General features: G+C 42.1%; 1 protein-coding gene across 1 annotated transcript; it reads right to left on the minus strand.

The window, feature by feature from the left end:
* Positions 1 to 3,155: 3,155 nt before the first annotated feature.
* On the minus strand, positions 3,156 to 13,378 carry LOC311235238 (uncharacterized protein). Its single transcript, XM_084322649.1, has 3 exons — positions 13,112 to 13,378; positions 5,149 to 6,136; positions 3,156 to 4,512 (listed from the first exon to the last, which is right to left on the minus strand). The coding sequence occupies exons 1-3, from the start codon at positions 13,114 to 13,116 to the stop codon at positions 4,348 to 4,350; spliced, it is 1,158 nt and encodes a 385-aa protein (XP_084178775.1). The 5' UTR covers positions 13,117 to 13,378; the 3' UTR covers positions 3,156 to 4,347.
* Positions 13,379 to 17,321: the final 3,943 nt, after the last annotated feature.

Genomic DNA, 17,321 nt, shown 5'->3' on the forward strand with positions numbered 1-17,321 from the left:
TATATTAAAAGACAATCTATTTTCAACGTTAACCTGTTAAGCCTCAAGGTCCCCCTATAGGGGACTTTTCTTTTCTTTATCATAAATCGATCAATAGAGACCGTATTAGATCCCCAATTATCATATCATGGGGTATCATTGGAAAGCCACACTCATTGGCTACAACCCTGTGCAAAGATTTTAGAGATTGCCAAATGATTGACAGAGCTAGAGCCCCGGGAGTCGGGGGGGTAATGTGTACTTTTGCGTACTTTGGGGCACGCCTCGCATATCGGCATGTAACTCGAGAACCGCTGAGCGGATTTTGTCATAATCGGTAATAATTTGGTAATTGACAGGCAACAAATAGGGCTTTAATTCTATCTATATATTGTATTAAAAGAAATGCACACGAGAGCCACTAGAGGTCGGCAAAGAATCGTCCACATGTGGGCCCTTGGATGTTAAGAGGTCAATGTTTAAAAAAATAATAATTGCGGTCAGGTGGCGTAGCGGAGATTGCGTTCGTCACCAACACTGGAGACGCTGGGTTCGCGTGTTCGAATCCAGCTCCCGGCGTTGTCACCAGCTTGGCTGGCCGTTCACACTAATACAATTGGCAGTATTAGGGGGTGGGGAAAGCTGGCGGGTGGGTCCTGGGCGTTGTGGACAGCGACCCCTACAGTTCGGTCGGGGCACCAGCTCAGCGAGGGTAGGATCTGGAGAGAGGTAGTGCGGCCTCCCACACGTTACACTCTCCCAGTGAGAATCTGCGCGGCCAGGCTGGCTGCCGGCTGGCTGCACATGCGTCGGAGGAAAGCATGTGACAATCTCCGGCCTCTCGGACCAACAGTAGGGGAAAGTGTGCAACAACCAGGAAGGGGTTGGGAATTGGCATAACAACTAACAGCCAAGAGTAATGTTTTATACGATTTATCGGAAATACAAATTTATCTGAAAATGCTAATTATCGTAAAAACCGCAAGGAAATGACTAAATCCAGATTCAACCCTGCCATTGGAAAGAGGAGCATTTTCCCTATCAATAGATGTATGATTTGGCCATAATAAGGTCAAGGTCAAGTTCAAGGTCAAATATGAATTTATAACTAAAATCGGTTATCATTAATTACTGTATCTACAAATCCTTCTGTTTAATCATCTTCCCGCGGTTCATTTGCTTAGATTTTTTGTACACATGATCTCAATAAGGTGGTGAATGAGCTCAGTGAGCATTTTCTCCTACCCGTATCAATTTTTTATCAAAGATGCAAAAATCATAAATCATAATTCATATTCTCCTTTGTTTCATCACAATTTTATCAAGCCTATTAACAGACACAATATTTCTGACACTGGAAATACATACCCCCAGGTCCCTATATGTTCCTAGATACCAAGAACATGCCAATTGACCTTGCAGAAGTGGAGCAATCTTCCATTTACTTAGGCATGTACCTTTAGGCGCAATACGGCTTACAGATTAGAGAGGCGGGCATGCATACGGCTCACATTAGACCTTAGTGAGCAGCCCAGTACCAACCGTGCTGCCCTGTTCTGGACCACCTGGAGCTTCCTGAGGTCACCACTGGCAGCAGATGACCACATCGCAGAGCAATAGTCAAGATGACATAAAACTAAACTTTGCACTATCTGACATAAAAGGGGACGGGCAACAAAAGAAGCACATTTCCTGGAAATACCAATTGCTCTTCCCATTTTTAAAACAATATAATTAATATGCTGAGACCAAGACAGAGTGCAATCCAGCATCACTCCAAGGAGTTTAGTACTTTCAACTTGTTGAACTGCCGAATTACACAAGTTTAAATGAAGCTTTGGATTTGTAGATAACCTGTGCCTTGTTCCCAGCACAATACATTTAGTCTTGGAGATATTAAGGACAAGTCTATTACATACTATCCAGTCATGCACAACTTTAAGTTCTCTACTCAAAACTTCATTAAGTAGATTGCACGATGGTGCAGCGTAATACAATGTTGAATCATCTGCATAAAGAACTGTTGTAGCACATTTGGTAGCCCAAGATAGGTCATTAGTAGTGATGCACCGATGTGAAAATTGTGGCCGATACCGATAACCGATATTAACATTGCTGTTCTGGCCGATACCGATATTTACCGATATCGATATCTCTGTATAGAAAACACTTTTTTATGATAATCAAATAAAGAGCTATTTTGCAAAACGCTTTTTTTTTTTTTTTTTTTTTACTTTTGTAACTTATTTTCAGAAATGACAGATATTTTGAAACTATTTAAGGCCAAAACATGTAAAAAAAAAATTATATCGGTCCATATCGGCCCTATCTTGATATCGGACCGATACCGATGTGTAAAAAAATGGCCATATCGGCCGATATTATATCGGCGGCCGATATATCGTGCATCACTAGTCATTAGTAAATACAGAGAAGTGCAAAGGTCCTAGGCAACTTCCTTGCGGAACGCCACACTCTAGACCTCTGCTACTGGACAGGCTGCCATTTAGATACACCTTCTGTGATCTAGAGCAGTGGTTCCCAAAGTCGGGGTCGCGACCCAAAGGTGGGCCGCGAACAGCCACGGGTGGGCCGCGAGATGATTAAAAAATAATAATTATTATTTTTTATTTTTATTTTTTTTATTTTTTGTTTTTTTTATTTTATTTTTTTTTGTCAGGCCACTGAACTTAGAAGCAGGCCAGGACAGTGTTTCTAGTTGTATTCTAAAATTCTATTCTATTGTATTCTAAAATGTGACTATATGGTTTTATATTAACTTAATAAATAAACAAAAACGAAAAATCTACTTATTTCAACGAACATTTCAAACTAAATAACAGATTATGCACATAAAATGCTGAAAACAACCGAAGCAACAATAGTATTTTAATAAGGCTATTATTATTATCATTATTATTTTGCAACAAGTTAGCCCTCTCATAAATAGCACATATAAATGAATAACTAACTTGAACTAACTTAATAGGATTGAAGTGATATTTGGCTTAAAAAATCGGTCGCCTGGCAAAAAAAAAAAAAAAAAAAGCCTGACGATGTGCATTGGGCCGCGGCTCTCTGACGCCTTATTTTCTGGGCCCTGGCCTGAAAAGTTTGGGAACCCCTGATCTAGAGGACAAATAACTTAGTATCCACTTTAAAGCAGAAGAGTTAAAACCATAACATTTAAGTTTCTCAACCAGTAGAGAATGGTCCAGCACATCAAATGCAGCACTAAAATCTAACAGCACAGCTCCCACCAACATAGAGTTATCTATAGCTTTAAGCCAGTCATCTGTCTCAAGGCAGTAGAAGTAGAGTGACCAGCTCTATAGGCATGTTGAGAATCTGTTGCAAGCTTGTTTGAAACAAAATACTCTTGAATTTGTGAATGCACCAACTTTTCCATGATTTTGCTCAAGACAGGTAAAATACTTATAGGTCTAGAATTTCCCTCATTAAAAGCAGCTTTGGTATCCTTAGGTAAAGGAAAAACCTTAGCCTCCTTCCACATCTTTGGAAATAGGCCCACATCCAAACATCTATTCATAATATGACATATAGGAGATGCTATGATACCAGCAGTCATTCTCAGCACTTTACTATCCAGGTTATCTAGGCCTGCTAACTTACTATCAGGAAGAGAGTGGCGTAACCGCTCCACCTCACTGACTTCAGCCTGATGAAATTCAAATTCACACATTTTGTCTTTCATTATAATATACTTAATACAGTCATTTGTTTTAAGGTTGTTTGAAATATTCATAGCATGCCTTAGTTTAGATGCTTTACCCACATAATAATCATTAAAATGATTTGCAATCTCACCTGGTTTCGTGAGAACAAATCCATTTGATTCCACTAAGGGTGTGCACACAGTTGTCTTTCGACCCATCATTTCATTAAAAACATTCCATATTTGTTTGCTATCATTTCTCGCATCATATAACCTTTGTTTAAAATAGTCCCTTTTTTTACCTTGTTTAGTTTTGTCACCTGATTGCGTAAAGCACAGTATTTATGCCTGTCATCAATTGAACCAGAACTAACTGAGGCTTTTTTGGCCATGTCTCTCTCTTTCATTAGGGTCCTGAGACTGCTGTCAAGCCATGGGGCAGATCTATTTTTGACCATGAATTTCTTTTATTAGATTATGTGCAATACAAATTAGCACTGTTTTTAGGCAAAGTGCCTCTTTTAAGGTACAACACAAAGAAAGAACAAACACCAAAGCTGACCCTGGGGGAGGAGGGGGGGGGGGGGGTTGTGTATAAAACAAAAGACGAGTCATTTGATGAGCAGAATGATGAGTGGTACATTGAATCTGCCCATTCATCTTATATTCATAGCGTCCTCAGAGCAACCTTGTCATACTGGTATAGAGTCCTGTATTGCCCTCAGTGCATTTCTTACTCTTCGTAGACAAGATGCATCCCGACAGGATTCTGCCAAGGCCCGAACCACATCCAGTTCGTCAAACACCTCCTTCTTAAGTATCTCTGTGTGCTCCTCACTGGGAGAAGACATAAGGCTCTGCAAGATAAACAATAGTAATACAACGTTGAGAATTCAAGACGGCAAATCATGAACCGATATGTAAAACTATGTAATGTTAGGAGGGGATAAGCGTAATCCAACCGTCGAAACAGCAACCTCTCGGCAAAAGAGCCCCGCTTGGCACTGCGCTCTGTTTACTTTTTTTGTTTTTGTCCGTTGTGACCCGGCAGCCTGCCTGCTTAGATACAGAATAAGAATAAGACTCACAGTCCCGACAGAGCCAAAGGGCTGTCACAGGTCTGACATGTAGGTTGGAGTGGAGTAATTTATACTGTGAATTTCTCCAGAGCTATCTTGGTAGAGCCTGAGGTGTGACCAGCAGTAGCAACCCCTCCCCTATATCCACTAAAATCCAACCAACACGAAAACAAAAACTATAAACAAAGTGCAGTACCATGTTGTAATTTCTTGCCTAGAGGTTGCCGTTTGATGACATTACAGATTCTACCTATAAATAACCTCTTGGATCTAAAGCCTTTTCATTGAGATTCTCAAATCTCAAGACACTTCTCCATTCAAGTGATTGGGGTGTATTTAGATTTCAGTGAAACCCATTTAATGATGAAAATCCTCAATTCCCAGTGGTTTTCCCCCACTCCCATTTCTACACACCTGCTGTATTATCTCTTCGGCCCAAGGATTCTCCTCACCGTCATCATCATCTTCAATGGGGGCCAGAAGCAGTGACTCGTCAGTGTCCAGGTCTTCTCCCCTAAATGTGTCCCCTTCCTCCTGCTTGTTCATATCAGCGTCACCGGTGGCCACCTTTTTCTTCTGGGCCCTCGTATTAGGCCTGGGGTTGGACCAACTCTCTGACGGATGCATGGAGTGGGCGTTGGGCAGCGGAAGGCTGAGGTAATATCTGTTCTCCACGCTCACCTTCTTCCCGCATGCAAAGTCATCCAGCAGTCTCTCCTTCAATTGGACCTTTGCAATGTCCATGCAAGTCTTGGAGGTCACGATGTAGTCTGGGAACCTGCAGATCTGGATGGCCGTGACCCTGGCTTCACACCCGTGCTTGGTGGATCCCCTGCTTTTCCTCTTTTTTGCGTCTCTCTTCATGACCATCTCACGCTCATCCTTCTTTTTCAGCTGTATATACATTAATGTATGCAAGTAATCGTGGGTGATGAGAGAACCGTCGTCCATGTTGACCGCGGACTTAGGGTCCGCTTCTCGACCACTTCTGCGCTCCTCCCCGCAGAGGGTCTCGCCTCCTCTCCTCTCCCCTTCCCTCGCTTCCTCAGTGCGAGGGACTTTGTCGGTTCTCCTCGTCCTCCTTCTGTTTGGCCCAAAATGGCACTCCAGCATCTTTTTACCCCCCTGCATGTAAAGCACCCCATCGTATTTAACCGCCGGACTGGTGCTCTGGCTGTATCTCAAATGTCGTTTACCAAGACTCTCTTTTGTCCTCGGTTGGTTAGGGTCCACTCGGAGGGACGCGGAGTCCCTGGTGCCATACGAGGTGGAGGTCAGGCGCTTTAGGACCTCGAGGACATTCTCAATCTCTCCCTCAGTCGAGACATATCCATTCATGTAGACGCCATCTGAGGTGAAATCTTTCAGCACTTTAGATAGCACCTCTGTGTGCGGGTCCATTCTGAAAACAAGGAGGCAAAAAAATTGTCAATAAACACCATAACTGTGGATAAGAATGTGCAGTTAAAAGTAGTGTACCATTAGCTTGCAGAGTTTGAAAACAGGGCCTAATTCAGTGGACTATAACCGGTACAATATGATTAGATTAGATTCTAATTTATTGTCATTATACAGCATAAGTACAGTACAACGAAAAGAGGTTAGGCATCCAACCAGAGTGCAAATGTAACAGTAAAGTGCAGTACAATGTACAGGTGATTAAACTGGGTATAAAATATATAAATGAGTACTACGGAGTATAGTGCTATCAGAGTTGTAGTATTAATATGCACAGTGATACAGGTATACAGACACTATGGTAGTAAGCCATACTGACTAGGGATGTCCGATATTATCGGCCTACCGATATTATCGGCCGATATTGGCATTAAAATGTGATATCGGAAATTATCGGTATCGGTTTAAAAAAAATTATAATAATACTTTTTTTTTCAATTTATTTAACCTTTATTTACCCAGGCAAGCAAGTAAGAACATATTCAGATTTGTTTTATTGTCAAAAGTATGCATAATGTTGTGTTAATTCCACAACAAGAGATATGTAATGTTAATTACCTGAAATTATTCAGTTTTTTGGGGGGGGGGAACCCTGCATATATCGGTATCGGTTGATATCGGTATCGGAAATGAAGAGTTGGACAATATCAGTATAGGTAAAAAAGCCAATATCGAGCATCCCTAATACTGACCAGCAGCGTAACTAGTACCTAAGATTAGGTAAAGGATATGTACAGATAATGGATATAGATAATAGTATCTGCAGATATCTAAAAAGGATGTGCAGGTATGTACTGACAAATGTGGATAGATATACAGTAAGAATAAATTATATATATATATATATATATATATATATATATATATATATATATATATATATATATATACACACAGCATTATTGCACATGCTATCATACAGAGTTATATGCAGGTGTATAAGTAGGTATATCTAGATGAATTATATGCAGGTATATTCAGATATGGATATATATGCTGTAAATATATAAATGTATATACAGCACTATTGTAATGTACATGCTATCATACAGAGTTATATAAACTATAGTGATGCAACTACTGTTGCTACAATCAAGAATAATACTAATACTAAATCATGCTTTAAATTATATGTTATATGTCAGGAACACCGAAGTGAATACATGGATACCCCAGCTGGTATTCCCAACTATGCTGAGTATGCTGAGGTTGGCCTGACGCCTTTGTCAAATTGTTAAAAAAAAAATTAATAAAAAATGAAATGTTTTACTTTGTTCGATTTGTCATTACAATACCTTAGCCGCCCCGATGACGCAGAGTTGCAATATTTAATTTGTAAAGTGCAATGTATATAATCCCAACACAGTTTGCATAAGGCTTTTCCTCAAACTGAGCTACGCACGCAGCATTATTTTTTTTCGTAGACGCATTTTGCGGAGACGCTCTCTGATTGGCCACTTCATGTGACATGTGCGCCCAATCGTGTGACGCCTGTTTCTACACCGGTTAAGCTTAGGCACTCTTTCGAAGTTGGTTAACACATCCTGCGCCATAAACGTCGTACGACGGGTTTCAAGTTCATGCGAATTCTGCCAATCCACGGTGTACGACGTTATTGAGATCATATTTTCGCCATGTTATTCATATTTCCCTCACAGAGCCTGGTCTGATGCTGTGTGAGCCGGCACAACTCTGCAACGCTTCAATACTGCCCCCTGGTGGATGATCGGCGAGTTGCCAAACCGGAAATTGCCGGTTGGATCTCGGTGCGTCTCCGAAATGCGTCCGGCCACTCGCATATCGTTGCGGGACTCTAGCCACACACCGTGGATTAGGGCTGGGCGATAAAACAATAACGATAACTATCGCGATAAATTATTTCCTCGAAATAAACATGAAACGTGGTTGCAAAGTTTCGATATATCTTGCTTGGATATCAGCACACACTAACAACCAATCAGTGAAGGAGATGGCGACAGCGAAGGAGACCCGCGGTGCACCTCTGGGTAGTAAACAAGCCTGGCTAGGATCATTAGCTTTCACGCCGCTATTTTATAGTTTACGTGCGGAGTGGGTGTGTGGCGTGAATTGTGAGGGTAACTGTTAGATAGTGTGGGGTATGCTGCGCCGCGGTGGACGGCGTTGCAATGTATTGGGGCGGAACGGAGTATTTTAGGGTGATAGTTAGTACATTGGAAACAAGGCTGGCTAGGATCATTAGCTTGCACGTTGCTATTTTATAGTTTACGTGCGGAGTGGGTGTGTGGCGTGAATTCTGAGGTAACGGTTAGAGTAGTGTGGGGTATGCGGTGGACGTCGTTGCAATGTATTGGGGCGGAACGGAGTATTTTAGGGTGATAGTTAGTACATTGTCCTGGGATTGATTGATTGATTGATTGAAAACTTTATTAACAGATTGCAGAATGGGTACAGTACAGTACAGCTCAATACATACAATTGTTAAGGGGATGCAGACCAGAGAAAGACTTTCGTCTTGTTTACATCAGGGTCCCCCATTTTCAATTCATCGTAACATATATGACATACAGATAGACAGTACTGCTACATCTATACATTTATGACATACCAGATTTGCAAATACAGTACTGTTTGTGATACGAAAAGAGTCCAGAAAAGAAGTATATACATTTGACGTAGAAACTGTACATTGGAGGAGGTTGGGTAGGTGGGGGGGGGGGGGGTACTGTACATTGGAGGTTGGGTAGGAGTGGGGGGAGGTTGGGTAGGAGGGGTGGGTGGGGGACACTGTACAACTGTACAAGCAACACTGTACATTGGAATATTGACAAGACCATACTTGGTCATTTTACTGTACATTGGAGGGGGTTGTGTTAGGACATTTACAGGGGCCAGTTTCGAATTGCAGTCTCCTGTAGGTGTTTTTTGAGAGTGTTTTTGAAAGTGGGTAGTGATTCACATTCCTTTACAGCTTTGGGTAGTGCGTTCCACATTGATGTGGCATAATTGCTAAACGTGTTTAGTCCCTTGTTTGAGCCGAATCTGGGTTTAACATGATTTAATTACATACACCGTTTAAATAGATACACCGCTTGCTCTGCCTAACTGTGTTAGTTCCATTCTTATAATGCATGATCCAGTGGCGGTAGGTTGCCCCCTGGTGGAATATAATAATCTATGCACTGGGCCGTGTTTACTGCGTAGACTCGCATAGGTGTCAAACTCGTGGCCCATTTGATGTGGCCCCCAAGAGCTCTGGAAAAATTTTAAATACATTTTTTTTTAATTTTTTCTTTTTTTTTAAACATTAATCTTGGGTTAAAAAATAGCGGCGTTAAAAGAATTGTGGGTTAATGCGTTAATAAAGCTTTAACTTTGACAGCCTTAGTTATTACACATTCTTACACATACATGTATGTTGAACATCTGAGGTATTGATGAAGTAACAAAGGAAAAAAGCCAAAAGCACTTACTCCTCAGACATTCTTTGACAATTTTACAGCCGAAAAAACTAAAAAGATCCAGGCGGAATAGGTAACAAAGGGTTGAAGAAATATTGTCTGAACTGTCAGATGCAAACTGGCTGTAACATATATGACATACAGATAGACAGTACTGCTACATCTATACATTTATGACATACCAGATTTGCAAATACAGTACTGTTTGTGATACGAAAAGAGTCCAGAAAAGAAGTATATACATTTGACGTAGAAACTGTACATTGGAGGAGGTTGGGTAGGTGGGGGGGGGGGGGGGGGGGTACTGTACATTGGAGGTGGTTGGGTGGGGGGAGGTTGGGTAGGAGTGGGGGAGGTTGGGTAGGAGGGGTGGGTGGGGGACACTGTACAACTGTACAAGCAACACTGTACATTGGAATATTGACAAGACCATACTTGGTCATTTTACTGTACATTGGAGGGGGTTGTGTTAGGACATTTACAGGGGCCAGTTTCGAATTGCAGTCTCCCGTAGGTGTTTTTTGAGAGTGTTTTTGAAAGTGGGTAGTGATTCACATTCCTTTACAGCTTTGGGTAGTGCGTTCCACATTGATGTGGCATAATTGCTAAACGTGTTTAGTCCCTTGTTTGAGCCGAATCTGGGTTTATTATTGTGAAAATTATTTTATTATTTTATCGCGATAACGTTTTTGGCCATATCGCCCAGCCCTACCGTGGATATGGATCGCTGCCATAACTCAATAATCAACATGATTTGGGCGTGTATTATTATTATACAAACCGGAAACGGATCGACTCGATCCCCATCAAATAACTGGGATCTTTTTGCTCCAGTCTCATCGCCCAACGGTAAGAGGACGTTGACGTTACTTTCAGCCTGTTTGTTTATTATTATCCATGCAAACTGCTCTGATCTATATATCACCCATACTACATAAAGCATTTAACGACGATCATTATATTTACGACCCCCCCCCCCCCCCCCTCCGTTCATCCGCGCATGATCAGTCATAACGTTTAGGATCATGTACAGTTGAAATTTTTTATATAGCGTGGATCGGCAACAAACGGCATTTGATAATCTATATGCGTTTATGCCAGATATCTCACGTTCTAGGAATTACTGCAGAAAACGATAAAAACATATTTATATTCTAGACGGTATTTTCGTATGAATGTATGCATTAAAAAGTAAAACGTTCCTACATCCTGAACGATAGATAATCGATGTTGAATGGGCCATAGTAATGTCAATTTAGCAATACAATTTAAAAAGTTATAGCCCTGCAAAGAAGGTGAACATCTCCATAGACTTACAGTACTGGCAGAGAATGGTATAAGATGCTGAAAGTGTGTGGCAGGGAATGTGTTAAGGTTAGAGTTTGTCTTAGAGCAGGGCGATAGAACACCAGCCCTGATTCCAAACTCTAACCAACTTCGAAAGAGTCGCCTAAGCTTAACCAGTGATAAACTAGGCGTTAGGTAGTTTGCAGGCTGTTAGACCCGGAAATGGGCAAAGACACAGCTCGTCACGCGATTGGGCGCACATGTCAGTGGCCAATCAGAGAGCGTCAGTCAGTGGCCAATCAGAGAGCGTCTCCGCAAAATGCGGCTACGGAAAATAATAACGCAGCCACGCAGTCTGACACGTGAATGAATGAATGAATGAATGAAAACTTTATTTAACAGATTGCAGAATGGGTACAAACAGTACGGCTCAATACATACAATTGTTAAGGGGATGCAGACCCGAGAAAGACGTTTGTCTTGTCAGGGTCCCCCATTTTCAATTCATAATAGACATTTATGACATACACAACATACATGACATTTATGGCATAGGGACATATAGGTATTTAGTACTGATACATTTGTGACATAAACGGTATTCAAATATACAGTACTGTTACCCCTAGATCCTGACAGAGTATATACATATGATGGGGAGGGGACTGTACATTAGGAGGGGGTGGGTGGGTGGGAGAGAAATATACATACGGCGGGGAGGGAATATATACATGCGGTGGGGAGGAGACTGTCTATTAGGAAGTGGTGGGGGTTTTGGGCATTTACGGTGGCCAGTTTCGAATTGCAGCCTCCCGTAGGTGCTCTTTAAGAGCGGTTTTGAATGTGGGTAGGGATTCACATTCCTTTACAGCTTTGGGTAGGGCGTTCCACATTGTTGTGGCATAATTGCGAAACGTGTTTAGTCCCTTGTTTGAGCCGAATCTGGGTTTAACATGATTTGTTGAGCTTCCTCTGGTGTAGTGGTTGTGGTATTCACTGACCTTTGGGAAGTATTTTGACATGTACATGGGTACCCCGGTCGTATAGTGTATCTTGTAGACCAGGCCCATTGCAAGTTGCTGTACTCTGTCGTCTACTCTAAGCCATCCTAGGTTGTCAACGTGGGCAGGGGTGAGGTGGGTTCTGGGGTTCAGGTCAAGTAGTAGTCTGACCAGTTTGTTTTGTGATGTTTGTAATTTTGTTTTAAGCGCCTTTGAGGTGCTTTGGTACCATAAGGTGCACGCATAGTCGTAGTACCCTTGAATGAGTGCTCCTGCCAGAGTCTTCAGGGTATTCTTGTTTACCAGAGAGGAGATCCGGTACAAGAATCTAGTTCGTTGGTTGACTTTTTTTATTACATTGGATGCCATTTTGTCACAGGAAAGATTTGCCTCTAGGATGGAACCCAGGTAGGTAATTTCGTCTTTCCTTGTGACAATATTGTCACCCACTGTAACTGAGAAGCCGTCGGTCTTGCTGAGTTTGTTATTTGAACCGAAGAGAATGGACTCTGTTTTGCCCATGTGTAATGATAGTTTGTTATCAGCGAGCCATATGCAGATTGCCTAGTTCCGAGCTGAGGGTTTTTTCAACCTGCAACTTGTTCTTGTCAGACCAGCAGGGCTGAGTCGTCCGCAAACAGGAACAAGTTGCAGTCACAGGCTGACGACATGTCATTTGCATAAATTAGGAAGAGTAGCGGTCCTAGTATGCTTCCTTGTGGAACACCACAGCTCACTGTGAGGGGGGGGGATAGAGTACCGTTTACCTCTACCATCTGTTCTCTCCCCTCCAGGTAGGATTGCATCCAGCTCACTGATAAGCTATATTGCATTTCAGGTGACCTGCCATCATGCCAACATTATTATGAGTTTCCCTAATTGAAGTTACCTGCCAGGTTTTGCATGGCATTGGCAAATCGTAAAATACATAAGTTTATGCGAACAGTGCCGCATTATAAACATTGCATTTTGAAAATGATCGAGTGAATATTGCACATCCGGCTAAGTTATTGTAATGACAACAAAGCCAACAAAGTAATTTTGAAGTATTTAGATTGAGTCGCGGTAAACTTTCTGCCAGCTAGAATACCCCCTCTCTTGATTATGGTTGCAATGGTCAAAAAAGGAAAGGAAACTGCAGTGAAAATGACAATGATGTTCAAATAAATGAAAGAAATTTGAAGTGTTTACCGCATCTGTTAGGGTATCGAAACAAGAGTGGATGTCTCCACATCTTCCTGTGAGCGAGTGTGCAACATTTATTATAGCGCAGTGATGGCTCTTGAATACAACTTTGTGATGATGATGTCATCGAAAGAGAACACGCGCTGGCTCGGGCTCGTGGAATTTTAGATGCACCACGCTCTTCGTAACAGGCCTAAAAGACTGACGCAAAATACATCAAATTGCATTTTGGCAATTGGCGATGCCTTGTCGATTCGATAGACTACAAAATGTGTGCATTCCTCCATAAATCATTAGCAATATTTGTGTATTAAAAAAACGACCACCATAACATCCCATCATGTTGCTTGAAGCATTGTGGACATTACAAACAACCCGTTGGAGGGAAATCCTGGCAGGAACGGAGTCGGAATTTCTGAAGCACTTCATCAGCATTGTATGCTGCATTAAAATGCCTCAAAGGTGATCTCTATGATGCAAAGCCTGTGTAAATTATTTTGTGTGATAGACTTGTTTTCAGTCATTTGCTTACCAATATAGGCTATGTATCTCATAATACATGTCTTTGATGTACAAGTACAAACAATATTTCTTGTGTACATGTTTTCCCCTCAATTCCTTAACTTCTTTAATTAATTTTACCCAGAAAACCTTGCAATGTCGAATAGTGACCTTGCACTGAATGTTTGTAGTGGTCTGTCTTACAACATGACTGTAACCATTGGTAACCATTTTCGAAAGAAAAATCCTAATTTCGGTGTAGTGGTAGAGTTGGTAAAACATTGGAAAACATTAAATTACTGTTCCACTGTGACGTGCCTTGTTCACAAGATCCAGTAATACATTTACATTTATTATTTAGTAATTTAGCTGACACTTTTATCCAAAGCGACTTACATGTCGCTTTGGGACACGTACCCAAAGATTGTGAGAGTAACCACCCTGCACAAAAAGGGCAGCAAATTAGACCCAGGCAACTACCGCCCTGTTTCTCTTCTTTCTCTCCTCCGAAAGTCTCGAATGTCATGGAAAAAATAGTATACGAACAGGTCGAAAAGTACCTCGCAGAAAAAAATCTAATCTACGAATTCCAATCTGGCTTCAGAACATCCCACTCCACTGACACATGCCTTCTCTAGTTGAACGACCACATCAAACAAGAGGTGGACGCGGGCAAATACTGCGGCATGGTCATGCTGGACCTACAAAAGGATTGACAAGCTAAAAGCAATTGGTTTTGATAGTGAGCTGGATGCAATCCTACCTGGAGGGGAGAGAACAGATGGTGGAGGTAAACAGTACTCTACCCCCCCCCCTCCCAGTGAGCTGTGGTGTTCCACAAGGAAGCATACTAGGACCGCATGCAAATGACATGTCGTCAGCTTGTGACTGCAACTTGTTCCTGTTCGCGGGCGACTCAGCCCTGCTGGTCTCTGAACAAGAACAAGTTACAGGTTGAAAAAACCCTCAGCTCTGAACTAGGCAAAATCTGCACCTGGCTCGCTGATAACAAACTATCATTACACCTGGGTAAAACAGAGTCCATTCTCTTCGGTTCAAATAACAAACTCAGCAGAGTAGACGACAGAGTACAGCAACTTGCAATGGGCCTGGTCTACAAGTACACTACACGACTAGGTACCCATGTACATGTCAAAATACTTCCCAAAGGTCAGTGAATACCACAACCACAACACCAGAGGGAGCTCCACAAATCATGTTAAACCCAGATTCGGCTCAAACAAGGGACTAAACACGTTTTGCAATTATGCCACATCAATGTGGAACGCCCTACCCACAGCTGTAAAGGAATGTAAATCACTACCCACTTTGCCTAGTATGGAAACAGCACGGCACAGGACAAGAAGGCCCTACACTGAGAGTGGTACGCTCAGCCGAGCGTACTACAGGTATTGCACTACCACCCCTGCAGGTCCTATATAACAAGAGGTGCAAATCCAGAGCCTGCAGAATAATGAAAGATCCTCACCACCCCAACAACAGCCTGTTCAAGCTGCTGCAGTCAGGCAAACGCCTGCGAACACCAGCAACTAGGACAGAGAGACTTCGGCTCAGCTTCTTCTCCCAGGCCATCAGACCCTTGAACACTGAACTCTCCACACACAAGCACACATGAGCACACACACAACACACACACACTGTACACGCTCACACACTAGCAGCCACTTTAACATGAGCACACACACACTCATGCTGCACACGCTCACACTTATGGTCACTTTACAAAAGGAAAGGTCACTTTAAAAATAGTATAGTATAACTTGAGATTGTATAATATAGCATTGTATAGCAGTGTACATAAAGACCCAGTGCCTCATCCGTAGCTAATTCGCAGACTGTCTTACCATGCTCTGTAAAAACTCATGTACATATACCGATATGCCCTACTTTGATTACTTAAGTTGTATTATTGCACAATGTCGTTCTATTGGATTCTTATTATATTATTATTATTGTATTATGCACAATCGTTGTGGGCAAGACCCCCCGCATTTCACTGTATACTTGTGTAACGGGGAAGCCCGTGGGTATGTCCACAGTCACGGAAACAGGTGTGTTGACGAGTGACTGTGGCATTGCGGGCTGGTAAGTTAAACTCACTTCCTCATAACAGGGTTAACAGACGCATAGGTACGGTAGTTAGGAGTGAATTCACTTCTTAGTGCAGCGGCCTGTGTCGTCGCCTGCGGCGCGGGAGCCCCCTGTTCGACTCCCCCTCGGGACATTAACATTTAACATCAACACAACGCAGACCAATATGATCCGTCACAGTGGTGCCATGACCCGGATGTCCTGAGGGGCGTGAGTTTAGGGAGGTGAGTGTAACGGGGAAGCCCGTGGGTATGTCCACAGTCACGGAAACAGGTGTGTTGACGAGTGACTGTGGCATTGCGGGCTGGTAAGTTAAACTCACTTCCTCATAACAGGGTTAACAGATGCATAGGTACGGTAGTTAGGAGTGAATTCACTTCTTAGTGCAGCGGCCTGTGTCATCGCCCGCGGCGCGGGAGCCCCCTGTTCGACTCCCCCTCGGGACATTAACATTAACACAACGCAGACCAATATGATCCGTCACACTTGTATGCCGTGACAAATAAAACTCTTGACTTGACTCTTAAAATCACTCTCAAAGAGCACCTATGGGAGACTGCAATTCGAAACTGGCCCCTGTAAATGTCCTAACCCAACCCCCTCCAATGTACAGTAAATGTCCTAACCCAATAATAAACGAGACCCTCTTCTTGGGACCAAGTAAGGTTTCGTCGATAATCCAATGTACAGTTACCCCCAACCACCTCCAATGTACAGTTTCTTCGTCAAATGTATATTATACTCTCTTTTTTAGACTCTTTTTGTATCACAAACAATACTGTATTTGTAAATCTGGTATGTCATTAATGTATAGATGTAGCAGTATTGTCTATCTGTATGTCATATATGTTATGATTAATTGAAAATGGGGGACCCTGATGTAAACAAGACGAAAGTCTTTCTCTGGTCTGCATCCCCTTAACAATTGTGTGTATTATTGAGCTGTACTGTATTGTACCCATTCTGCAATCTGTTAATACAATTTTCAATCAATGTTCTGTACAACAGGTCTGTACAACTCTGGCAGCTAGGTAACAGTGTTCGTCAAACAGTGTTGTTGTGATATAAAATTATTGCATTTTTGTCTCATATCAACACATAGCAACTGTTGTTTTGCAGTTGCACACAACCATTGCCTCTTCCAAAATGGAAGACAAATGGGCATTCTAAACTTTCAGTGAAAGGGCCCTAGTGTAATTGCTGTACTTATGTATGTATTTATTTTGACTTATGTGCATTGTAAGAGGGTGTTGCTATGTCCCATTGACCAGCAGTACAGCTTCAAGTAATAGCAATAGTCCAAATTAATGTAATAATTCAAAGATATAATTGACTGACATGACATTTTGGGACCACAATCATCCCATCCGTGAAACTATAAAACCACATTTTGCAACCTGCCTCTGATCTGCGTGTCAGCCTGCGATGCAACCAACCACTATTTCTACAAGCTATTTATATTGTTGTTGTCATTGGTAAACACGATTCATCTGCCTACCTCGACCTGGTTTTCATTGGTTGTATAAGATGTCTGTCATACTATTTCCGCCCATTTGGCCGTTTGTGGTTGGTTGATGTCCCTTCTTTTTCTCTCTGTCGCGGC

Source organism: Notolepis coatsorum (assembly GCF_963971535.1).
Source record: "Notolepis coatsorum genome assembly, chromosome: 10".
In the NCBI taxonomy this organism is placed as follows: Eukaryota; Metazoa; Chordata; class Actinopteri; order Aulopiformes; family Paralepididae; genus Notolepis; species Notolepis coatsorum.